The sequence below is a fragment of the Hesperophylax consimilis genome, chromosome 26 (assembly GCF_061612785.1).
Source record: "Hesperophylax consimilis isolate HC1 chromosome 26, BYU_Hcon_1.0, whole genome shotgun sequence".
NCBI lineage: Eukaryota > Metazoa > Arthropoda > Insecta > Trichoptera > Limnephilidae > Hesperophylax > Hesperophylax consimilis.
This window is the reverse complement of record NC_142861.1, coordinates 22842790-22870654: the sequence shown is the minus strand read 5'-3', so window position 1 is coordinate 22870654 and position 27865 is coordinate 22842790. Positions and strand designations below refer to the sequence as shown.

At 34.0% G+C, this 27865-nt stretch overlaps 1 protein-coding gene and 1 long non-coding RNA gene across 7 annotated transcripts in view; one reads left to right on the top strand and one right to left on the bottom strand.

The window, feature by feature from the left end:
- Positions 1-27865, bottom strand: part of jbug (filamin-type immunoglobulin domains fbug) — a 166294-nt gene that overhangs the window by 45798 nt on the left and 92631 nt on the right. For all 6 annotated transcript variants that reach the window (XM_089647232.1, XM_089647226.1, XM_089647231.1 and 3 more), the window contains exon 20: positions 1052-1209. In XM_089647232.1, coding sequence (XP_089503358.1) covers positions 1052-1209 — 158 coding nt within the window. The remainder of the gene's footprint in view (positions 1-1051; positions 1210-27865) is intronic.
- LOC149411312 (uncharacterized) lies at positions 3618-6147 on the top strand. Its single transcript, XR_016304890.1, has 4 exons — positions 3618-4270; positions 4770-4931; positions 5163-5261; positions 5925-6147. It is a non-coding gene; the product is annotated as an uncharacterized LOC149411312 (long non-coding RNA).

The following is a 27865-nucleotide window of genomic DNA, read 5'->3' as shown; positions in this document are numbered from 1 at the left end:
TGAAACTGGTTGGCAACTGCCGGTTGCAAACTGGTTGGCAATCAAGCTTCTCTCACGGCACAACTCAAGTATACGATTTCACAAATTATCTAAGCTTGTTTACCCATAAAATGAAGAAGATCACTTCTGCCTGTCACTATCATATTTCGTTAAAAAATTTCTACAGAATCAAGTGATGGTGAAGTAGCTATTATTTTTTTTTAATTCTTGCACAATCAGGAAGCCATAGTTATAAATACACTGGAATTTTTCAACCCCCTGAAAAAAAAATTATTCCTGCTCGGACATATCGTATTCTGACATCTCTTGAGGCATGTACAAATGGTAAATTGAAAAAAAACTGACTTATCTATGAGGAACTGGTAACTTAAAACGCGTAGGTGGAGTTGCGAGTGACTGGTAGCGTCGCCGGTTGCCAACTAGTTTTTTTTCCAGTCGCCCCGTGAGCGGATGGACTAACAATAGGAAGCCGCCCATTCACCGAGTAGAAAGGATATATCTTTTTAAAGGATATATTTTTGTACCCCTATCCCTAGTTGACACAAGAAGAGGGAGGAATTTTCCCTGTTTTGACACTATTTACAAATAATCTTACAATACGATATAATATATCAATATGTGCCACTAGCATAGATTTGGTTTTTAAAAATACTTTAGGTCTCACTATTCGACCTTGCGGAATTCCTGATATGCTGGAAATCGTAAATTCACACCATCGAACAAGAAAATATTTTCCCAAACCCATTTTTCAGCGAGCTGGCAGGGTCAAAATCAAAGAATACCTTTGGTAATAAAGACCCACATTATGTACCATTTGTATTATTGCGTTTATTCTAAATAATTCAGGTCCCACTATTCGATCTTGTGGAACTCCTAATTAACTGAAAATATTTTTAAATTAGAAATTCTCACCTCTCCCTTAGTGGAAAACTTACTTACTATCATTATGTAACACTTACACCATAATATTAGTGTTTTTTTAGATACTGGATATCTCACTAATTGATCTTGCGGAACTCCTAATTTGCTAGAAATATTTTTTAAATCTCACCTCTCCCTTAGTGAAAGTGCCCCCGCCTGGCGTGGTCAGGACTTCGAAAACTGCAGGTTCGCGGGCGGGCACCAACCTTGTACCCTCGCCCACCACAGCTCCTCCGCCCCCACCCCCACCCCCTCCTCCTGACATCACCTGCACCTCCCAAGGGGATCCTGCAACAACAAAACAAATATTATAGCCAGATTGTCAGCAAGCAAAGGTGTGCAGACGCACTTCCCTTGCCATGAGTAGAAAGGGTGTGATTTATTAGTAGTTCGCTTGCATTCGTTGGTGACTTGCAACGCCGCACGCGTCTCCCGCACCAGTCTTTGTTCGTGAATACGACGTTCGTGGAGATGTTTATTGTTTATTGTGTTATTTTAAGTAGGTACATAGTTATCAATGTCCTAATACAATCCTTATATACATTTATTTATTGTTTATTTATTTATTTATTTTTCATGTTCTCCGTAAAACGGTTATTCACCAATACATTATGGAGAAGATTACAAATTAGACAAAAAGTATAGCAAAACACATAAAAAGGTCAGTTTCACTACTTTGTGACATACGTCAAAAGATAATTGTTAAACTGCCTGTAGGTTACGTTAAAAATGTCGATGGTCAATGCAGACTCGTTGAGCAGTTCAGTCGCTCTGTTGACTGGGGCGTTCTGATAGGCAGAAGTCCTCGCTTTTGGAGCATAAAAAAGGGTATGGGACCTTCCACGAGTATACTTGTCTGGGACATATAAGTTAATCTCTTTCAAAATAGGTGGATTATGTATAGTTCCAGAGATTATCTTAAAAAAATGTTTTCCTAAAAATATTTTTCGGCGGGCTTCTAATGTATTAAGATCGAGCATTCCTGCTAAGAATAAGGATGGATACAGGAAAGGGTAGTACATATATTCCCTCATATAAAGGTAACGCATGAATCTCTTTTACATATACATATAATTATGATAACACATTTAAAATGAATCAATCACATATTTTCTTAATTTAATTTTAAAGGTTTTTATGTTTTCTTCTGATTTTATTTCTTCTGGTAGCTCTCCAAATATCTTCAACGCTCCGTACATCAATGACTTTTGACTCTGTGTTTTTTTCCTGAAGGGGAGTCTCAATTCATTTCTTTTCCTTGTCTCATGTTGCTTGTGTAATGATGGAGGAATTAGCTACAAGATGGTAAGTTTTTAGATTCTCACGGCCAAAAGCATTTTTGTTGTTTGTTTTTGGGGTGTTATGCCGTGTTGCGCTAACTCCTTCTTTAGCCGACGTTTCAGACAGCGTTGCAGTGTCCATCATCAGGGTTGATCCGAAGATGTGTTCGGATCTACCCTGATGATGGACACTGCAACGCTGTCCGAAACGTCGGCTAAAGAAGGAGTTAGCGCAACACGGCATAACACCCCAAAAACAAACAACAAAAAAGCTACAAGATGAATTAAACCCACGACGTCTGGGTGAGAATTGAGAACCAGACACATTTGTCAAATCAGCCATTAACCGGTCACTAATCTATTATGGAGTGTAATATTGTACCAATGCCGTGCATTTTTTTAAATTTTAGACTAGATATTAGTAAGTACGCCATAGCACCTCTATGACTATCCCGTGATATATCACGGGTCCAAGGTCTATGCTAGTGTATATTTTTTCTTTTTAAAGAAAGACAATCATTCCCGGGTTACGAATAACCTGAAAATATTAGAAAATCTCCTACTACCGTCACAGTAAGCGGAAAATGTAGCCCAATTCATCATGGAGGAATTGAATTTACTACGGCACACGAATTACATTGTAAATTAAATTAGCATGAATTTAGTTAATCGACATTTTGTATAAATTTAATTGATTAACAACTCGCTGGTGACAATCATGCATGATACTGTGGCAAAAACTGTACATATACTGGCTTATTTTTATATTCAGTGTAAGATCATACATAATTCATATAATTTAATACACAACAAATTAATTGTTTGAATATTTTGCAGAAGTTTAAAACAAGAATCTCTTCGTCCGTAAAATGAATACAATTTTTCCGGTGCAGTTGAGAACAATTCATTAACAATATAATGAGTTGTAATTTGATTCAAAAAATATTTAATAACCATTTGTGATTTGTAAATTTATCGCGAAGTCAAAAATGTTCCACGGCATCCAGACACAGAAAATTGAAAATTAAAAGTTTTTTTTTACGTAACTCGAAAATTCTATATTTTATGTAGGTATCCTAGATATCTGTTAATGTTCTAGTTATATTATTGCAGAAAAAAATCTGAGACGCAGACATGGAACGATCAAGTGAACCAAATACTTGAGTCGGGCCATGACGTCAAGAGTCAGAATAACAGAAGGGTACCTATGTATGAGACGATATATATATATATATATATATATATATATATATATATATATATATATATATATATATATATATATATATATAGGTTTATGATACGGCACTTTGTACATCTTAGCGTCTGCAAATAACCGGAACTATTGGATCATTTCGACTTACTTGATCATTGAGCACTTACTTGATCATCGACAAATTGAGATTTAAATGCCATTTTAATCGTCTCGGCGAGACGAGATCAGTGGCATTTTCAACTCAATTTGATGTGACAAGTGCGATTTTCGTGAGCATTAGATATGCTCCTATATGCGATTTTATCTCAGATATTCAACCTGACTTTGTTAATTATTTCTATCGTATGTTAAACTAACTTCATTGATCTCAAAAAGCGACGTTGCCATCGTTATTTGTGTCAAACGCAGGTGTACAAATAATTTTCTAAAGTAATTAAATGTTTTAACAATTGTATGCAAAAATAGCCTCTAAAGTAATATTATTTAGAGCTTATTATCGTACGACATTGCGTATTGGTCTAAACAATATTCGAAAGGAACTATAAGGCTCAAGAATTGTATGCAAAATTAACCTCTAAAGTTATATTATTTAGAGCCCATTATCGAATGATGTTGTTTGCTAGCACAAGGCTGGTTTGTTTGTATTGGTCCATTTGAAGCTAGCTTCAGGTTAGTTTTCTGAAACACTTAATGACTTGTAACTGGCTAACAGATAATATTAAATATTACCGTTATTCAATGTTCGTATATCACGAATCAGTTGACAGGTTGATTTGTTTTTGCGTTTTATTAGCTTTATTACGAAGGAGATTTAATAAAATCTTTCAGCTTTGCGAAATGGATTTTAAATACGGTAAGCTATTACATATTTCTAAATAGGTAATAACCTAAATTGTAAAATATAGAATTAATATAATAAATATAATATTAACAATTTTAATCTATGCTTATCAAATGAGTACAGAATAATTACCGTATTTTATTATATAGGTCATGATTTTTTTCTTTCTTTTTTGAGAACCCAAGCAGTAAAATTATTTTGAATAATAGATATATATTATGTATTAACAAAATTCAAAAAAGCTAACCTAACAACTTGTGGTAAAAATGTCAAATCAAACTAAAGCCATATTCCTATACTAAAATATGCATTTAAAAGCATGTTTTGTTTTCAAACAGTTGTTTCTTAAAATAATTAAGTTAAAACGAAGTTTTACACGTCGGATAATCACCCATTAATTTGTTCATATTCAAATTAAACAAATTCCTTTGTGGAAATAAAATTTGCAAAAACAGAAAACTGCAGGTACATATATGTATGTTTCAATGTGTTTGTTCTTGATATTTTATAGATGTTCCAAGAACCAGTGATTTACGTACATCAATAAACAGTACTGACGACATGATCTCGTCTTCACCCTTTTCGCTAATTTCCAAAGGACAAAGTTTAATCATCAGCAATATGCAGAGCATACTGGGCGAAGAAATTAACCATGAAACTTCCTCAGATTCAGGTAATATTCACTGATAATAATCTGAAATATTACAGAGCTACCTTAGCTTATAGTAAATTGTTATAGGTAATATCAGAAATGCTGCTAATTAAATATTACGTTGCAAATGCTTAATTAGTCTGTTGTTTTGTCATTATATTAGGTTAGGTTTCATATTTGTGCACATGACTTACTTACTACATTGAGATATTATTATTGGATAAATATATAATATATTATGCTTTATTTTAGAAACCAAAACTGAAGTAATGTTAGAAAGGAGTCCGCCGACGTCCGAAGATGATGATTCACTATACAAACCGAACAACGTTACTTCTTCGATAGAATCAGGTATCTACAGAAAACATGTTTAATACTCTTGAAACAATCAATACGTAACATATAATTTGATTATTATATGGTCAGAGGTGCGGCCCAGAAAGCCGAAGGTCCGGTGCGAGTCCCAGATGTGACCGTATCTTTTCTGTTTCAGATTTTAGATTGAGTGATGCTAATATTGTCTTCATTTAATTAAATAATTTAATTTAATTATAATTATTTTAAAAGCAATAATTATTCGCCTGAAACACTCATCCACATTGAAAAATCTCCTGATAAAAGATATTTTATTTATTTATTTATTTATTTAAACGCCCATAGGGCTTTTACAGATAATAATGTACATCTTTATTTATTTATATATTTTTTTAATTATACAGATCTTATATCTTATATGATAAATATATGTTATACAAAATAATATAAGAAAATATCCGAGTTAACAAAATATAGGTACAAATAATTGAGATTTACATAACGCCAACGGGACTCGAACCCGTGTCCCCTCGATTTCCGGTCGACAGCTCTGACCACTGAGCTATGGCGGCTTATCGCTTATCCGCGAAATAATTCAATATATACTAGTGTTTCATTCAACAATGACTGCTTTCTTATAATTTGAGGTTTTACTAATTAAGTTTAAAGAAAGCTAAATAATGTATTGTTACTTTTTAGATATGAAAATTTCCAACGCCGATGATGAGCAACATCATTTAGAGAAGCAGGAGGCAATCGAAGTGTCATCGACTACAACTCGAAGCACTATTTCTACTAGTAAATGAGCACGAGTGCATGACCGTAAAAACTCATGTCCATATTGTACTAAACTGGTAACGAACATACCTTCAATTTCAACCTTTGATTTAGCGTTTGACCCTGTGCATTTTGATGTTTTTATTAAAGCCGTACAAATAAATAGTGGTTACGATGAAATTACAGGTTCTGTAAAAAATCCTAGCATGTCTCAACGACTTTGTACAATCTTTTATAGCCGTACAAAGTCGTTGAGACATGCTAGGAATTTTTACAGAACCTGTAATTTCATCGTAACCACTATTTATTTGTACGGCTTTAATAAAAACATCAAAATGCACAGGGTCAAACGCTAAATCAAAGGTTGAAATTGAAGGTTTCTGTTCTTTAATAACTATATACACCTTGGCTAAATCCCTCATCTTCGATGTTATATGTGTATTCAAATGGTGTTCCGTGTGATTACTTAATAATAAAGACCCATATGAACATATTAATGGGTCAGACATTGCTATTTTTGCAATATTTTCATTTTTAAATACATGAAATATTTGAGTTTCTTAGAGATTCTGAAATTTCAGAATTGTCTGGGCATAATAATATAGAAGATGATTTTAGTACTCTAACACGATCATGTGGATTTTTCTCAGGTAACGTACTTTTTGTACATTTTAAAGATAATTACCTCTGTTTCTAAAGGATGAGTTGAATTTGCATTTTCTGGCTGTTCTGAAGGATGAGTTGAATTTGCATTTATTGTAGTGTCTGTAAAAGTTGGTTTTCTAAATATTTCAAAAGTATGTTTATTATTATTCTTTCCAATTGTTAGATCTAAAAAAAATATTTTACCTTTGATCTCATGTTCGACTGTGAAGCAGATTTTATTATTAACAGTGTTGGCCCAATTAATAAAGATATCTAATTGACGGTTGGTGCCTTTCCAACATATTAAGATATCGTCTACATATCTGACATAGTATATTATATATTTAGCTAAGGGAGACTTTAGAATAATATTTTCAATATGATCCATAAATATCTCCGCTAGAAGTGGGCTTAAAGGGCATCCCATGGGAAGTCCGTCCAATTGCTCAAAATATGTATCATTAAAAAGAAAATAATTTGTTTGTATGCAAATTTTATGAGCTGGAATAACTCTTTTCTTATTATTGGGTTGACATTAGATTGTTCTAGGATATTTTCAATTATTTTAAGGCATTCTTTAATGGGGATGTTGTTAAATAAGGATTTTACTAAATAAGGAAAATTAATTAGTTGAAAATGAATGCAATTTTTTTTTTAAGTGTGATTTATTTCTCTATTTTGTTAAACTCTGATAATGTAAGTTTGGTATGACGTTTTCCATATTATTTTAAACTGAAATTATGTAAAAATCATTAATTAATTATTTTTTAAGTATGTTTTATTTCAATCGATTTTGCTATTATATATTTTGTTAATATCTGATAATGTCAGTTTGGTATGACGTTTTCCATATTATTTTAAACTGAAATTATGTAAAAATCATTACTTCATTATTTTTTAAGTATGTTTTGTTTCTCTCGATTTTGCTATTATATATTTTGTTAAACTCTGATAATGGCAGTTTTGTATAACGTATTGTATATTTTTTAAACTGCAATTATGTAAAAATCATTACTTAATTAGTTTTAAAGTTTGTTTTAGTTCTGTTGAATTTCCTAATGAAAGTTTTTAAAAATGTCTGAAAATAAATAAATTAAAATGTGAATTTTTTCAAATTTGTTTTTATTTTACCAAACAATGAATTTGTGCAAAATTTTATTAAAACACAAGACTTGTGCAATATGTGGCTATGGTAGATTATACTACAGCTACTGCCGGGTACATTCCAGAGTGGAAGACGTGACTGGTAACCCCATGGGGAATGGCGACCATTCAGGAAAGTATCTTCTAATCTATTTACAATTTGGTACTGCCACCCCGGGAACCATTTATTGGATAACTACACCTCTGCCATAGGTCACCCCAAGTGGTTTGGTGACTGTGCCCGGGTTCATGGGGTGAGGTTTGCTCGGGTCTTGGCGGTGGATGTGTCCTCCAGCTACGTGGAAGGCCGGAGAGACAGGTTGAGGGAAACCTTTCAGGCAGAACTCTTTGGGAACATCGTCTTGCACCGCAGTGGGAGGGATGGATTCATACGTCCGTCACTCCTGGACCCACAGACCCCACCCACCCACCCCTTATCCTTCCTCTCCTTCCCTTCCTTTAAAATACCCTCCACACAGCATCTTCAAAGATGACATAGGCCTGAGGGAAAATATTTTCCTCAGGGCTTCCTGTGTGGAGCTATTGTTAAACAAACAAAAAAATGGCTCAGTAACATAACTAGTTCGAAGGTCGCGGGTTCGAACCCGGCGTGCGCAAATAAATTTTATTTGATTAATTTGTGTTATTTCACAATTAATTAATTAAAATAATATATAGTATATTTGCGGCACGTTCCAGAGTGGAAGATACTACCAGTATCGCCCTGGTGTAAGACCACCATTCAGAATTGAAACGTTGCTCCAAATGGGTTTAGCCGTGTTTAGTGACTAGATCTGAATAGCCAGGTACTTCCCCACCTTCCTCTTTCCCTTCCCCACTTACCCTCAGCCACACAACATCCCCCAATTGGGGATGCCATATTCTCACTGGCTCTAGACGGGAGCAGTTGGGACTCTTGTGAGGTATTCACTATAAAACAATTCACTATAAAACAGTTCTGAATATTTCAATTAATTGAGGTTAATGAGGGCGTACTGTACAGGGCCCGCAAATACTTGAATAGTACACAACTGCTAACCCTGTACAAATCACAAGGGCGCCCCACGGTTGGATTTGGCAGCCACCTCTGGTGTGAAGCCCGAAAATACCTGAAAAAACCCTCGACTCTGTGCAGAAACGGGCGGTCTGTTTGATAGATTCTCCCATCTTAACAAACGGATTGCAATTTTTAGAGCATATGCTTGTTCTACCGGTATTTCTATGGAAGATGCTCCGAGGAACTAGCATCATTAATCCCTTCAGCACCGGAGCATAGTCGGGAAACACGCCAAATGCATGCCCAACATATGTACACGGTTAACATTAGTCGCATGAGAACGGGTCGTTTCTACGACTCGTTTCGGTGTTCAACGGCTCGGCTCTGGATCAAATTTCCGGCCTCTGTGTTTCCTCCCTCATATGACATGGGTCTCTTCAAGACACATGTTCACTCCTTCCTCTCCTCAAAAAGACCCTCCACACAGCATCTTCAAAGATGACATAGGCCCTGAGGGAAATTATTATCCTCAGGGCCTCTTGTGTGGAGTAAATGTAAAAAAAAAATCAAAGATTTATTCCACTAAAAAATAATAATAATATCTTTATTTAGGAAAGTTTACACATTACAACTATACATACATATTATGGTGTACATTGATTTGTAACTTTTATATTTAAGGTTATAAAATTAACAAAAATGAAGAACTATTAATACAAAATATGTATTAATAGTTATTATTATACACCAGCACAAATATTGTGTACAAAAATCGTTTTCTGAAAATCATATAATAGGTATTTTATAATAAAAGGAAAGAAAACAACTCAAATAAATCAGATTTTATAAAATATACTTCCAATAATACTGTAAACACAATACTAATATTATTGAACTTTGGTATTTTAATTGTAAATCAATCTACATTTTCAAATAATAAATTAATGCTATTAAAAAGATAGAATATCTTATAAAAGCCTGTTCTACAAAACTAATTTTAAAATAATTAATTCAACTGTAAACGTAATATAAATAAGTTTTGATTGTATAACTTTACTTTTAAATAAACCCGCAATTTTAAATATTCGCGCCAAACGTTCCAATGCATTACGTATTTTCGAATATTCAACCAACAAATAAATCTGTTCAAGTCCGTCCAAACAGAAGCTCGACAGAAGGACAAAAGATTTGGCAACATTGCATATCAAGTAAGTGCTTTCATAAAAAAGATCAACATGCGTTCATGATTTAATGATGAAAATTTTGTGAGCATATGCATAAAATAGCTGTATATATAATAGCTGACCACATTTTAAATTTATTTCACAAAAAAACATGTTGCCACGTAATTTATAGCGTTATATATCACATGTGAAAGGATGATCAAGAAAGGTGGTTTACTCAAAGATGTTCCAATAAGTGTTGTCCGATATAAATATATATATATATATTTGTATAAAGCATACTTTGAGCCACATTATATACACTTTTTTTTTAATGCCATTTTGTTTAATCAACCCTTAAAAACTACCCCCTCACAGCTATATACGTCTATGATGTACCGTTTAAAATATATATCGATACATACATCTAGAGCATACTTTGAAGACATATTTTTATTCTGTACAGACGATAGTTTGAAGACAGTCCTCAATGTATGCGTTATATATAATTTCCCGTCGTGGTCTCAAACAATGCTTTTCACAGAGAGGTGTTTCGTGTACATATAGCATACTTTCGACCTATGGTAAGTAGGAAACTTCCATTGGAATAATGTGTAATTATTAATATTCTTGACGCCAGATGGCACAAATAATAATATCAAATATGTAGATATTTACGCGCTGTGAATTTGGTACATTATGATAAAGTAATGTTTCGTCTTCAAGTCAAATCCTTTATGAAACTTATTCGCTGAGTTTTTCGAAAGATAAAAGAGTGAAAAATTTCATCCATCTCGAAAAAAATAATTTTCAATACTTATTGTTAATTTTAGCTTTTTTATGGGTACCAACAAACTTTTACCCATAGATAATAGAAACAAAGCGGATATGGCATGGAAGCGTGCCAACTGTCATCGAGCTTAGACCATACTGCACGGGTTGTACGTTTGGTGACTATGTAGGAGTGTAGATGCAGGGTATTGTTAAGTTATATGATGTTGGCGACACTACACACAAACTATCAACGATTAATGGCCTATCTTCCCTGTTCCGTTACAAATTTTGACTTATCTGTTAGGTAGGTACCTAAATGGCTTTACCCATAGATAATAGAAACAAAGCAGATATGGCATGGAAGCTTGCCAACTGTCATCGAGCTTAGACCATACTGCACGGGTTGTACGTTTGGTGACTATGTAGGAGTGTAGATGCAGGGTATTGTTAAGTTATATGATGTTGGCGACACTACACACAAACTAACAACGATTAATGGCCTATCTTCCTTGTTCCGTTACACATTTTAACTTTTGTGTTAGGTAGGCACCTAGATGGTTTTATCCATAGATAATAGAAACAAAGCGGATATGGCATGGAAGCTTGCCAACTTTCATCGAGCTTAGACCATACTGCACGGGTTGTACGTTTGGTGACTATGTAGGAGTGTAGATGCAGGGCATTGTTAGGTTATATGATGTTGGCGACACTACACACAAACTAACAACGATTAATGGCCTATCTTCCTTGTTCCGTTACACATTTTAACTTTTGTGTTAGGTAGGCACCTAGATGGTTTTATCCATAGATAATAGAAACAAAGCGGGTATGGCATGGAAGTTTGCCAACTGTCATCGAGCTTAGACCATACTGCACGGGTTGTACGTTTGGTGAATATGTAGGAGTGTAGATGCAGGGCATTGTTAGGTTATATGATGTTGGCGACACTACACACAAACTAACAACAATCAATGGCCTATCTTCCTTGTTCCGTTACACATTTTAACTTTTGTGTTAGGTAGGCACCTAGATGGTTTTATCCATAGATAATAGAAACAAAGCGGGTATGGCATGGAAGTTTGCCAACTGTCATCGAGCTTAGACCATACTGCACGGGTTGTACGTTTGGTGAATATGTAGGAGTGTAGATGCAGGGCATTGTTAGGTTATATGATGTTGGCGACACTACACACAAACTAACAACAATCAATGGCCTATCTTCCTTGTTCCGTTACACATTTTAACTTTTGTGTTAGGTAGGCACCTAGATGGTTTTATCCATAGATAATAGAAACAAAGCGGATATGGCATGGAAGTTTGCCAACTGTCATCGAGCTTAGACCATACTGCACGGGTTGTACGTTTGGTGACTATGTAGGAGTGTAGATGCAGGGCATTGTTAGGTTATATGATGTTGGCGACACTACACACAAACTAACAACGATTAATGGCCTATCTTCCTTGTTCCGTTACACATTTTAACTTTTGTGTTAGGTAGGCACCTAGATGGTTTTATCCATAGATAATAGAAACAAAGCGGGTATGGCATGGAAGTTTGCCAACTGTCATCGAGCTTAGACCATACTGCACGGGTTGTACGTTTGGTGAATATGTAGGAGTGTAGATGCAGGGCATTGTTAGGTTATATGATGTTGGCGACACTACACACAAACTAACAACAATCAATGGCCTATCTTCCTTGTTCCGTTACACATTTTAACTTTTGTGTTAGGTAGGCACCTAGATGGTTTTATCCATAGATAATAGAAACAAAGCGGGTATGGCATGGAAGTTTGCCAACTGTCATCGAGCTTAGACCATACTGCACGGGTTGTACGTTTGGTGAATATGTAGGAGTGTAGATGCAGGGCATTGTTAGGTTATATGATGTTGGCGACACTACACACAAACTAACAACAATCAATGGCCTATCTTCCTTGTTCCGTTACACATTTTAACTTTTGTGTTAGGTAGGCACCTAGATGGTTTTATCCATAGATAATAGAAACAAAGCGGATATGGCATGGAAGTTTGCCAACTGTCATCGAGCTTAGACCATACTGCACGGGTTGTACGTTTGGTGACTATGTAGGAGTGTAGATGCAGGGCATTGTTAGGTTATATGATGTTGGCGACACTACACACAAACTAACAACGATTAATGGCCTATCTTCCTTGTTCCGTTACACAATTTAACTTTTGTGTTAGGTAGGCACCTAGATGGTTTTACCCATAGATAAAAGTAACATGTAATGTAATGTAATGAGAACGGGTCGCTTCTACGATTCGTTCTTAAGTTCAACAGCTCGGCTGTGGAACGAACTGCCGGCCTCTGTGTTTCCTCCCTCCTACAACATGGGACTCTTCAAGACCCATGTTCACTCCTTCCTCTCCAAAAAAAGACCCTCCACACAGCATCCCCAAAGATGACATAGGCCCCGAGGGAAATTATTTTCTTCTGGGCCTCCTGTGTGGAGTAAATATAAAAAAAAAAAAAAACAAACAAAGCAGATATGGCATTGTATTTTTTCACAATTTATCTTTAAAAATAATATAAGGTATATTTGCGATACGTTCCAGATTGGAGGGTACTCTCAGTATTGCCCTGGTGTAATACCATCATTCAGAATTGAAAATTTGATTGAAATGGTTTTAGCCGTGTTTGGTGACCAGGTACTTCCCCACCTTTCTCTTCCACATCTCCTTCCTCTCTCCAATACTTTTAGCTTATCAACAAGCAATTTCGAGCTACCGGCATCTGTTTTTCCTCCATCCTATAATCCGAGCCTCTTCAAGGCCCGCAATAACAAATCCCTTCCTGCAGCCCCTACCTTATTCCGCCTCACAACGCCGCCCAACCGGGTGGTGACATAGTTCCCCTGTCTGTACACTGCACAGGCAGGGACGCTCTTGTGAGGTGTTACATAAATGTATATAAAAACATACCCCAATTATTTGGGATGCCCTCACTGCAATCTCACTGGCTCCAGGCGGTTGGGAGCACTCGGGACTCTTGTGATGTATTCACATAAATTACTATTATACCATCGTTCTACCATAGCGACCATCTGTAAATGTATCTTTACTACGAATCATTTATGTAAGTATCTCTATTATTCGACTCGGTTTACAAGGTGAACACCAATAAATATGCTTTTGATAAAGTTTTTCCCATCCTTTTGCTTGAGTGGAATTAACATATATTTGTTCAATTACTTTGTATCATTGTATAATTTTAAAATATAATTGTAAAATACTAAAAACTGTATTTTATCATAAGAACGCACATGAGTAACTAGGTACTTAAAAACACACAGAATTATGGCTAAGATTATCTGTGACAAAAATTAACTTTTTGTCTTTCTTATAAAGATGCGCTGAGGAACCAGCATCGTTGATCCCTTCGGCACCTTGTCGTTTCGTTTTTAACACTGGTTCTTGAGTTCAACAGCTCGGCTGTGGCACGATTTTATCAAATCAAATTTACTTGCGCACGCCGGAATTCGAATCCGCGACCTCAAAATGCGTACCCAAGGATCGTAATCTCAACCTCATACTATTAACAACTATTTTGTAGTTTTTAAAATATTGCATTATTAATTTAACATGGCGATACTGAAAGTACCTATTTTCATTCTTCAACATGCCGCAAATATACGATATAGTTATTAACGTATTATTTTAAACTAATAAATATTGTGAAATTATACAAATTTATCAATTAAAATTCACATTCGCACGCCGTAATTTGAACCCGCGACCTCCGAATTCATAGCCAAGGATTGTTATCTCAATCTCAAAGGAGAAACTGGTAACAGTCATTTTTGTATTTTCTGTTTCGTTCGGGCTTTAATAATAGACATTTGTTTCAAAAAATTGCCGCAAAAGAAACCCAAATTAGATAATTATTGTAAATATTACTTTTTGAATAATAATATGATAGTAGGTATATGAGGCTGGCTGGGCACTACATGGGCCGATGCGCGACGACCGGATGTGCAGATGTTTTTTTTACTGTTTTTTTCGTTGTTGACATTTTTTGTATACAATTATTATTAGTTCTCAAACTGTGAAGATATGTTCGTGTGTTTTTTTTAAATATTATTTTTTTATACTTTTAAATACGCCTTCTTGAATTTCACATGCGTTTTCTTAAATGAATGTATGAATGAAGTGGATATTCACCCATTTTCCAACATCCAATAAAGCTGAAATTTGGCAGATAGACTCGTTGTTGATTACAATGAACTGGCGGCAATCACGTGAATACACGCGGACATATTTGCATTTCTCTGAAATTGAATGACATTACAGCAGTTAATATAAAAAATAAATGCCGGTCATACCAAATCGGGATTTAGTTCATTTAGTTGGCGCGGTTGATTCCAGTCCTTGGAGAGGAAGATTCAATCCTTAATCAAACCAAAAAATATATTTTCAAATACATCTTTTGATAAATACAGATGTTTCATATATTTAGTAGACGAACTTTTTACGGGTTGATTTTGAATTATTGTTGCTTACTACGGGGGTAGTGGGAGAATATAAAACATTGTCAGGTTATTCGTATTTGGTGTTCGTCTTTCTTTTAAATTAAACATAAATAAATAAAATTGTAACCGTTGGATAGTTCAAAAAGATAAGAGATTATTTCAAAAATTTAGAAAACATAATATATATCCGAAGATAAGATAAAAAAGAGCTATTATAAGATTGATGCCAATTGCGGTATTTTCGTTCCTTTCCCTAATTCGTGGTTCGACTCGATAAAACTTTGCCTGTTTATACGCACCCTTTTACTATACATTGTAAAATATAATAAATGTTGGTTTTCCGTATTAAAATAAATTACAAAAATTTAATTTTATAAAAAAAAAAATATTAATCAGTAATCCTTAAAGTTGGAGAATTATCGGCAGTTAAAAGTAGACGCGTTCTCGACCGCGAGTTGTCAAAAACCACCGGTAGTTAAAAAGTCCACCTATTAAAAAGAGTTAGTTTCAGTTAGTGTTCGACGGGAGATCCCGCCTGGCGCTTTTTACTTATTGCAGATGAGTACTCCATTATTTTAAAATGACTTGCCCCGCGCAGACTAGACAAACCATACGCATGGAAACAGAAGCTCGTATGTCACTATATCAAAAAAATACGGAAGAGGTAAGAACGAAAATATTTTTAGCGTCCATTCCAGGCAATTTTTTGAAGAATCAACTATACTTTCCAGAACCGAAAAGCACCTTGCTTGGAAACATATAAGCAATGTATAAAATGTTTAGTATTTATATTTTGATGTTTTGCTTTTCTATTGCTAAACTAACTTACCAACCATCTCGCCGTTTCACCGCAGGGGTAGGCAGAGAGGACGGACCGCAAAACAACTCGGTCTTGGCACACACTTCTTGCCTCATTCACATTCACACATACTCTTCTATTATTCTGAATCTTTACATGGCCCGACTCTAGTATCTGATTCACTCGATCGTGCCACATCTTCCTCCGGCGTCCCCGACTTCTGCTACCATTCACATTTGTATCATATATTCTCCTTACACTCCTATCTTCGCTCATTCGCTCTAATGCCCAAACCATCTAAGCGTCCATTTCTTGATTTTACTCATTACACTTACATCAGCTTTACACTATTTGCGGATCTCCACATTTCTCACACGAGTATTCATGGTTTTACCACACAAACTGATTTCTGTTGCAGCAGCATTAGCTTCCAAGCATTTTTTTAAATTTATCTTTTGCAGTAATTACCACTTACTTCTGTAAACTGCAGATCGAAACATTTTTTATTGGTGTAATTTAAATAATTTTTTCATTAATTTTTAACGTTTTTCAAATTCTTGAAATGACCTGCCATTTAAAATATTTTTTATTTATGTTAATATTAACCCGCATAAGAGCCCCAACTGCTCCAAACCATCTGTAGCCAGTGAGACTATGAAATCCCCAATTGGGGTATGTTGCGAAGCTGATAATAGTGGGGAGGGTAACCAAACACAGTTAAAGCCATTTCAAGCCACGTTTCAAGACTGGTGGTCTTACACAAGGGTGATACTGAGAGTATTTTCCACTCTGGAAAGTTCAGAAGCCATCTGGTTTGAAAAAGATAATAAAAGTACTAGAAGAGGCTACCAATAAATAATACTGTAAGTGCCATTGAGGTGATTGAATCACAGAGCGGCTCTGTATTCACTGGCGAATTGTAAAAATTACCACTAAATAATGAGTTTGTAGTGTTATATTTTGAATTATGATGTCACATCACAAAGTATCTGCTTCCTATTTAAATATTTTCATTAATTACTCTTTGTAAACCTACTTATACAAAATTTGATATTTTTTATTTATTTAAAATGAGATAAAAATTATTTTCTTGTCTGTCAAATCATTTTTATTTTATTTTATTTGCGTGTTAACAATAATAATACTAACCATAAAAATGAAGACATGAAAGTATAGGCCAGTAATTTTCAAAATAAAATCACTGTGCGCCCGTGAGCGCATTCTGTAGCAAAAAATAATCACGCGTATTTTGCGTGTCAGTTGGTTTCACAAAAAAATTATCACGTCTTCGGCGCGTGATCGCTACGGCTGGCTGTAAGTACCTATCTACATGTACCTACATATTTGGTTGAGACATGTAGTTACAAGTTCATGCTAAACAAATTCGGGAACGGACATTTTTACCAAATTATAGAAATGATAATATTATATTACATTACCATAGGTGCATATTATCTCATGGTCCGATGGTTTCATGATTTAGATTATATATTTTACGACAATTTGTAGGAATGTAGTTATGTTACAAACGTTTACTAGTACCTGGTACGGGGAGGGGAAGGGGATGAGAAAGAGGAAGGTAAAGAAGTACCTGACTATTCAGATCTAGCACTATTATATTTTTAATTATAATGTCAAAACACAAAGTATTGATAGCCTATTGATAGGTGCATATTATCTCATGGTCCGATGGTTTCATGATTTAGATTATATATTTTACGACAATTTGTAGGAATGTAGTTATGTTACAAACGTTTACTAGTACCTGGTACGGGGAGGGGAAGGGGATGAGAAAGAGGAAGGTAAAGAAGTACCTGACTATTCAGATCTAGCACTATTATATTTTTAATTATAATGTCAAAACACAAAGTATCTGCTTCTTATTAAAATAGATCTATCTATATAATATGTAATAATTACCCTTTAGGTCTGAGTCCCACCCAGGCTTAGTGAATTCAATTCCTCGGCTGGCTAAGTCCTCCATCATGACACAAGCAACATTTTCCGCTTACTGTGATAGTAGTGGGATATATTTAAAGATTGTCAGGTTATTGGTCACCTGGGTATGTTTGTCTCTGTTTAAAAAAATATTACGTGGGCCCCACTGTTGTACAAATCGCTAGCCAAATAGCCAAGAGCCTTAAAATAATTGAAAAGACCTTTTTCCCTGTGCAGAAAACTATCTTTAGAGAACAGCCGTGAAGTATGTGTGCTCTTATTGATCTACCGGTATTACAATGAAAGATGCTCTGAAGAACCAGCATCATTGATCTCTTCGGTACCTACGACTGGTTCTTGAGTTCAACAGCTCGGCTGTGGGACGATTTGCCGGCCTCTGTGTTTCCTCCCTCCTACAACATGGGTCTCTTCCAGTGCCTTGTTCAATCCTTCCTCTCATCCAAAAGACCCTTCATACAGTATCCCCAAAGATGTCATAAACCATGAGAGAAAATATTTTCCTCGGGGCCTCCTATGTGATATTAATGTTAAAAACAAGTCTGAGCGGAGCGCATCATAGTAATAAAATATGGATCATTTTATTTATATTGCGCTGTTTTTGTGAAAGATAGGCGGTATTCAAAAAAATCACTCAAGAGTCTGCTCCTAACCGCCTGGCGACACTGAAAGTACACATTTACAAATGTTCCGAAAGAGCCTGTGCAAAGTGAAAGTGCCGGAAATATACTATAGTATATGTACCAACGTATTAAGTCAACTTAATAAACTGTTAATTACACCTATTTACCAAATATTTTTTTCTTGCGCACGCCGTAATTTGAACCCGCGACCTCCGAATTCGTAGCCAAGGATCGTAATCTCAATCTCAACGGCGAAACAATGAACAATTATTTTGTAGTTTTTTAAAATATTGCATTATTCACGTAACATGGCGATACTGAAAGTACCTATCTACCATTCTTGAACTTGCCACAAATATACCATATAGGTACGAAGGAATTATTTAAAACTAATAAGTATTGCGAAATTGTACAAATTTATCAAATAAAATTTACTTGCGCACGCAGTAATTTGAACCCGCGACCTCCGAATTCGTAGCCAAGGATCGTAATCTCAATCTCAACGGCGAAAAAATTAACAACTATTTTGTAGTTATTTAAAATATTGCATTATTCACGTAACATTATGATACTGAAAGTACCTATCTACCATTCATGAACGTGCCGCAAATATACCATATAGGTACTAACGAATTATTTAAAACTAATAAATATTGTGAAATTATAGAAATTTATCTAATAAAATTTACTTGCGCACGCCCTAATTTGAACCCGCGACCTCCTAATTCGTAGTCAAGGATCGTAATCTCAATCTCAGCGGCGAAAAAAGTTATTTAAAATATTGCATTTTTCACGTAACATGGCGATACTGAAAGTACCTATCTACCATTCTTGAACTTGCCGCAAATATACCATATAGGTAGGTACTAACGAATTATTTAAAACTAATAAATATTGTGAAATTATAGAAATTTATCAAATAAAATTTACTTGCGCACGCCCTAATTTGAACCCGCGACCTCCTAATTCGTAGTCAAGGATCGTAATCTCAATCTCAACGGCGAAACAATGAACAATTATTTTGTAGTTTTTTTAAATATTGCATTATTCACGTAACATGGCGATACTGAAAGTACCTATCTACCATTCTTGAACTTGCCGCAAATATACCATATAGGTAGGTACTAACGAATTATTCAAAACTAATAAATATTGTGAAATTATAGAAATTTATCAAATAAAATTTACTTGCGCACGCCCTAATTTGAACCCGCGACCTCCGAATTCGTAGCCAAGGATCGTAATCTCAATCTCAACGGCGAAACAATGAACAACTATTTTGTAGTTATTTAAAATATTGCATTATTCACGTAACATGGCGATACTGAAAGTACCTATCTACCATTCTTGAACTTGCCGCAAATATACCATATAGGCACTAACGTATTATTTAAACAAATAAATATTGTGAAATTATGCAAATTGCACACCGTAATTTGAACCCGCGATTTCTGAATTCTTTTTTTATAGTTATATTATTATTGCATTATTCACGTTACATGAGAGTAGGAAGTATGTACTTCTCATTATTATTTTACATACATTTATACTTTTGAATAGGTAACAAGAAAAAAAACCATAAAAATAAAAAGTATAAAACTCAGTATGGGTAGTGAAGCCCACATTGTCAAAGTATGAAAATAAATTTATTTTGAAAATACATGTATCTGTAATATGATTAAAAATTATGAAAGTATTTTTTTGTAATGTTTACACAAACGTTATACGTGTAATTATTTTATTAGATTATTTTAAAATCAGTTTTTAATACACCATCATATTATGTACGAGCATATATTTTAAGCATGTTAATTTTATTACTATCTAATAAGAAAAAATAATACTAACAATTAAATAAAAAAAATATTTGCGGACACCGGGTTTAAAAATACGACATTCTCTGACAAAAGCAAGCGAAAAAGAATACAAACATAAATTAGGTAAATAGGTACCGAGCCTTTGCTAATTCGAAAATTCACAATAGAAAATTTCAAAAATCTGAGAACGATACGATAGTGGCATCTATGGATATTTTAGTAATGTATGGCTCAAAGCATGCCTTCTGCATAATTTTAAAATTGGCTTCAATCTATGCGTTGCGTATATAATGCAAAGTGTTAGTTTGGGGACAGATACTTTGGGCCTGTCCCCAAACTATACAAATGTCCCCGAAGTATGGGCGCGCTCGAAAAACTGTCCTCATTCTATGCTTCCCACATATATATATATATAAATAATTAAAAAAAAAAAATATATATATATATATTTTTTTTTTATTTTTTTTTTTATTTAGGAAACATACATATGGTGAGTATAAAATTTACCAGTTAGGTTCCATTTACAATCTTATAATTTTTATGGTTACAGATTAGAAAACAGGCAGATATAAAAAGTTTGAAAATATTACATAATATAAATAACAATGAAGGAAAATAATAGATAAATAGTTAGTTTATTTAAGTACATTGTAAGGATACATAGATTTTAAACGTTTTAAAGGTACATTGGAAAAGATAAATATCTTTTAGGGTATTGTAAGACTTGCAGATACGTCCGAGTAAAGAGTTGTGTGTGTATTTCGATTTGAAATGTTTTATGTAAAATAAGGTATTCGATCAGGGCCTCGATTCTCGAAGAAGTCATTCCACACTAACAACGATTGGATCGTGTCACACGTTGTTCGAGTGGAATGACTTTCGACGTTGTAAGTGTGTACCTTCGCCAAGACTCAAGAATAAGAACTTCGACCAATGTATTGTCAGGATTGGAGAATCGATACCCTGGTATTAAGTGCAGGGCAACGAAATGCAATCCTTTCTAATAGAGCTGGCAGTTTACAATCTTCAAAGAAACAGTACATCTAAAAAAATCTCAGTTTGTAAAGAGTAATAGGGTGGCACTGGTATAAATGTGAATGAAGCAAGTAATGTGTCCCGAGGTGTTTGGCGGTCCATCATCTCTGACTACGGTTAAGTTACTTAGTAAAACACCTCCCGCTTATCACCGAACAAAATAGATCATAAACTAACGATTGAAGATCTCTGCTCCATACAATTATCTCTAATCTCTGAGAGTTAAATAAAAACGTGTAATGTCGGCATGTCATTGTATTATTTTTTGTATTTTTAACACAAACAGCGTTTTTATAATTAACTTAATATTTTATTTTTTGGAATAACTTAACGAGTAAAACATCAAATTGTAATATTTAATTATTGAAGACAATATTAGCAATTCCTAAACGAATATTTGAAGCAGAAAAATCAAAAAAGATATGGTTACATCTTCGACTCGAACCCAGGACCAGGGTTCCATTTAGGATGAATATTTTAATAAAATATTTATCCTAGACTTACAGATAAAGTCAATAGATGTCGCACATTAAAATAAAAATAAGATATATTAATCTAAAATACTGTATAGATTGCATTTAGTTCGAGTTGAATCTTGCAATCATACATAAAGATAGCAGCCAATAAAAATGTGCGGTGAGAAAATTGAAGGCAATGTCGGTAGTTCTAATTCTAAGTATGATACAGTTAAATATGACCGAAGGAGATAGGGTCCCATTAGCTCAGTTGGTAGAGCGGTGCCCCGGCAAGGCAAAAGTCCTGGGTTCGAGTCCTAGATGTGACCGTATCTTTTTCTGATTTTTCTGTTTCAAATATTCCTTCAGGAATTGCTAATATTGTCTTCCATAATTAACATAAGTACCTAATATCATTTTGGGGGAATAAAACTGATGATATTATTTGTGTTTCGGCATATTGGATCATAATACTAATAAATGGAAACGAAACATGAAACAGAACAAGACACAGAAAAATAAAAAAAGTTAACGGTGGAAACTGGAAATCGAACCCAGGATATCTGTCTTACCGGGGTAACGTCTTTAACGAATCAAACATTGGGACCTAATTATTACACATACAAAAATGACGTATAATAATTAGGTCTCAATGATCGAGTAGTTAAAGACATTGTCCTGGTAAGACAGAGATTCTGGGTTCAATTCTAAGTTGAGACCGTTATCTTTTTACTTTTCTGTGTCTTGTTCTGTATCATGTTTCGTTGAGATTTTTTAGTATTATCTATCTTTTTCTTCAATTAGGTATATATAAAATTGATGATTACAACCTTTAAAAGTTATTAAAGAAAAGTTGTTCCCATAAAAAAATGATTATGTAAGAAATATTTTCATATTCTATCGACTGATTTTTATGATGTTTGTAAATAAAGATTCCCAAAAATAAAAATAAAAATGAAGTTTAAAAAAGTATTAATTTTTTTCGTCTTTTCCAAAAGTAATTATAAAACCTTTCAATTATGGCATAACTGTTTCGCAGCAATTCTTCTGTAGTTTTAGCTTTTCGTTGAAACGATAAAACAGAAGGGTTGAATTAAATAAACCTACGCTTTTCTCTCGTGATTGTATTATTCAGGTCTTGTTAAATTGTTAAGCCACGTGTTCAGAAAGCAAACAAACAACTCACTAATACAAATAAACTATAAACCATCAACAATGCGACTTCAAGTACAAGAGTCAATAATAAATTTCACCAAGACTAATAAACCTTATAGCGTTAATATTGGTTTAATGAATTAGCAATACATACTTCTACGTCTAACTAATGCGTTTATAAATAGATTATACTTTTTCTATTAAGAGAAAGCTAACAAAGAATGTCTTCCCACTTTTACACATTTCTTGTAGACATGTATGTGGCATGAGTGTGTGTATGTTTGATGGTTTAGAAAAGTTAAGAAAACTGAACCTAAACTGACCTCACCTATTCTTTTATCTTGTCCTATTTTTAAATTTTTCTATCACATAAAACTTTTACATATTTCTTATAGACATGTATGTGGCATGAGTGTGTGTATGTTTGATTGTTTAGAAAAGAAAACTGAACCTTAACCGACCTTTCCTTCACCTTATCTATTATTTTATCTTGTCCTGTTTTTCCATTTATCTATTACATAAAACTATCGCAGACCTGGATAGTCTGAATTATTGAATTTCAATTTTTTTAATCAAAACAAATTTGAGTTAATTTACAGTTAATTTTACAAGATATTAGTATGTTTGATAATAATATTGTACATTTTTGGAATCAGAGTTAATATATTGTACCTATATCTATCGTCCTGATGATAGACCATCATTTCAAAATGAAACGTTGCTTGGAATAGCTTTGGCCGTGTTTAATGACCATATAATATGTAAACCCAGATACTTTCAGCCAGTGGGGGCTCGTGACTTTTGAGTGTGATAGAGTTTTGGAAAATTCGACATTATTGATGATGTTGTTGCCGATTTTTTTTATGGAAATCTATTTTTTGTATGAAGATTTTCAGGAATCTTTCAGTTTTCAGTGCGCTGCACCGATTTCCTGAAAATCTTGATACAAATAAAAACGGGATTGCAGGGCTTACGAATGAATTAACAGGTTTACTGATAAACTTTTGGCAAATTACGAATATATTGTCATGGTGTCGGAACACGTGTTCATGAAAATCCGAATATATTTGCATTACAATTATTTGTTTATATTATATATTATCAAGGCAAATCGATAAAAATATTCTTAATTTTATGTTTTATCAATAAGGTCTGTTAATTTACCGCGAGGGAATAAATCAATTTCTCTCCTGATGATCTTCAAGAGACCCATTTTAACTATTACCTACCTACTATGAATGCGACAATCGGTAGTCTAAATTACCTAATTTGAAATCAGTAATGCAGCCTTTACCGATTTCTAGAAAGGAAATTATAAAGACAAAGTAATTACTAATCCAATAATGATCAGAGAAGTGCCCATTGTTGCTTTGTCCAAGACATTAAATAACAAATTCATGGACAATCGTGAGAACTCCGAAATGTAGCTACCTATACAAGAGAAATCGATGTTGTGCTTGCTCCCTGGTGAATTTAAAGTAGGTTCTATTTAAAATATGGGTGTTTTACGGTGAATATATTGCGAAGGTACTAATTCTAGAAATATGTCTAAATAAAAAGATGACTTTATTGATAAATTAAATGCTATATATGTTCTTTTAAAAGTTTCATCTATACAAAAACATAATTTCATAATTATGTTTTTGTATAATAATAATTTGAAATCCTTTGCTATGCCGTAAGTCTGAAATTAAATTCTTACTTTTAGGCATTACCATCATTAAAATTGGTAAATAAAATGTTGATATTATTAATAACACTCTTAAGAAAGCGATAAGATTTAAAATTTAGGCTTTTTAGAAGCAAAAGAAAACATCGCCAAAAATGCGTATTTTGCGAATTTGGGGCATAAATATTTAAATGTTTTTTAGAACCCAATTTTCCACATTATACAATAAAATTAGAATGGAAAATTTATTTATTTTTTGCATCTCACTATACATACATCACGTTTTTCTCATAAAAATTAACCTCACTAGGACTAAGCCTGTATCGAGGTTAACAATTTACATTTGAGTGAAGTAAAAATAGAGTAATCACAAACATAAAGTAATACTACATACAAACACAACATATTTAAAAAAGAAAGAAAAAAATGTATTTGATGAGTTACCAGATGGGTAATTTGACAGTATATTGTAACAACAATATTTGAACCATTACTACTTACTAATCATTATTCTCAAGAAGTAGATAATAAAGACAGCTAGGGTGACATTCAGTTTTTAGCAAATAGGACTTACGTATACAGGGTGTATCGGCACTAACCCGACAAACTTTAACCATCTATTCCTCAGCACATTTGGAGTAAAAAATGTTATGGGCACTTTGCTGTCCGGTAGCATTTTTTTTTCAATTAAAAACAAAAAAAAATAAAAATTTCCACACTCCATCACTGTCATTGGCATTGCTTTTCGCGTTCAACAGCTGTTATAAGCAAAAGCGTCTTCGCTTTTTCGCACACACTAAATAATAATAGTCAAAAATGAGACGAATGGTGCCGTGCCATTTCGTTGTGATTGTAAAAGCGCGCCAATATAGGTGCACACGTACATTATTCAACGGAATTCGAATAAAATATTGCCAGATGGGTTTTCAAACTTTGACAAAGGATAAAACAGTGGTGACATGTGGTGAAAATATGAATAATATTTTTTTATTGAAAAAAACGTTAACGGACAGCAAAGTGCACATAAGATTTTTTACACCAAATATGCTAAGGAATAGCAGGTTAAAGTTTGTCGGGTACGTGCCGATACACCCTGTATACAGAATATATATTAATAAATATACGAAAATGGGTTCGTAAGAAGAAGATTTGAAACTTGGAAAGCAGTTTTCATAGGCCTGATACGTTATTTTTTTCTGAGCTTATAAAAAGATTTATGAGAAAAAAAGCTTTATTATTTCAACGCCAAGATGTGTTCTACTCGCATTATTTAATTAAAACATCATAAATTATTTATAAGCCATCGAATTTTTGAAGACATGATTTTGCATTACATCGTAGTTGGCAGTGCGTCCCCTAATTTCGATTTATGAGTTCAAAAGTTTTTGCGGTTTACTTGGGGCTGGTTTTACGTCTTACCGTACGTTGGGGTCACTTCGGAGTAAAAATATCAGCCACGGTGTAAATGTTAACGAACAAATTCTGATAAAAAATCACCAGTTCTAAGATAAAAATCCAGAAAAATCAAGGTTTGCTACTCCAAGACAAGTTTATATCGATCATTTAATATCTAATTTATATTCACCTTACAGGTAACTTGCAACTTATACGATAGGATAGGACAAATACGATACATAATTCAGTCGATCTCTTCGGTAGTCGTATAATGTAAAAAAGGGCATTATGAATAGACAAAAAAACTTTCAAATTGAGAAAAAAAAGTGGTTCATTAATGATATTGTACTATTTATAACTTACATTTCTAGGTAGGTAATTTAAAGAATTAGGTCCCCATTGTGAAGAAACGTCAGCGGTCAGTATTGAAAAATGCGTGTAGTCTGCTAAAGCAAGAATATTAAGAACTTTTTAAACCCCCGTATTCCCGATTTATAGCAAGTTTCTCCTTAACTATTCAACTTTTAATTTCTAAAAAAAATATGTTATTTTTGAAGATAATATCTATACATTTGTTATGTCGAAACGTTAATTATTTGAAATTTCTTCGATAGAAAAAAATCGCAAAGTAGGCTCCGAAAATTATTAAAACCCCGTTTTTTCTGTTATTTAATGTGTTATAGGCATGAAAAGAATCACAGCGTATCTTTAAATAATGTAAAGTATTTTTTTATAAGTAACATTATGGTATATAGTGAATGGCGGAAGAAGTCGGAGATGCCTGAGAAGGACATTAGCAATAGCGAAACACTGCGGAGCCCACTTGTAGATATGTAGGTAACATAATATTATATACAGGAAAGGTATAGATGAAGTAGGCAGGTGGTAGTCAATTTCTTAGAGGTTGAGCCATCAAAGTTTACGAGTTCCTGAACATACTACTTTATTACCATGACAGTGAATTACCTGGCAGACTTTTGCAGGCGGTGGTTGTATCCAGCGGGTTTCCGAGGGATTCCAGACAACATTCTGATCAAAATTAAAATATTTATGGAAACCTTCCGTTAAACTATTATTTTTTTAAATTTTTACTCCAAGTTTAAAATGAACTTTCGATTTTTTTCGATGCAAATTGTACACTATCCAATCCATCAGTCATTTAATTAATCTGATTCAATTTGAATCCGGTAAAACGGGTGTTTTATTTAATCATTGGTAAAAACCCCATCGGCAATCATTTCGTTAAGCCCTCCCAAATTGCGGTGGGCATCCTGGAAAAGGCGACGTATTAGTGCCAATCTTCAAAATAGTTACATACCTACGTTCTGCAGCAAAAAGCCAAAAGAATGTATGAAATAATTTGTGACCGATAATATATTCATTTTGATTTTTTTATAATTGCGCAATACATCGCTTAGATAATATTTGAGAGTAGCTCCAGGACAACAAAACATCCCACAAAGTTTACTCATCGTGAGCCTTCCCCGCACAGAGTTTTGGCGGCCGGGTGGAAAGAGCTGATGAGTTATGGGGCTGGCCGAATAAAGCGTTGGTCGTTCTGTGCAAGAGCGTCGTCCCGTCTTGCCACGCATGCTACTTGAGTCGGTTTTACCCCCCTAGGAGCGCCAAAAGTGTTTTTTACAACAAAAAAACTAATTATTTTTATAAGCAATAATTGTTCGCCTGAAACACTCATCCACATTGAAAAAATCTCCTGATAAAAAATACATGAAAAAAATAAAAA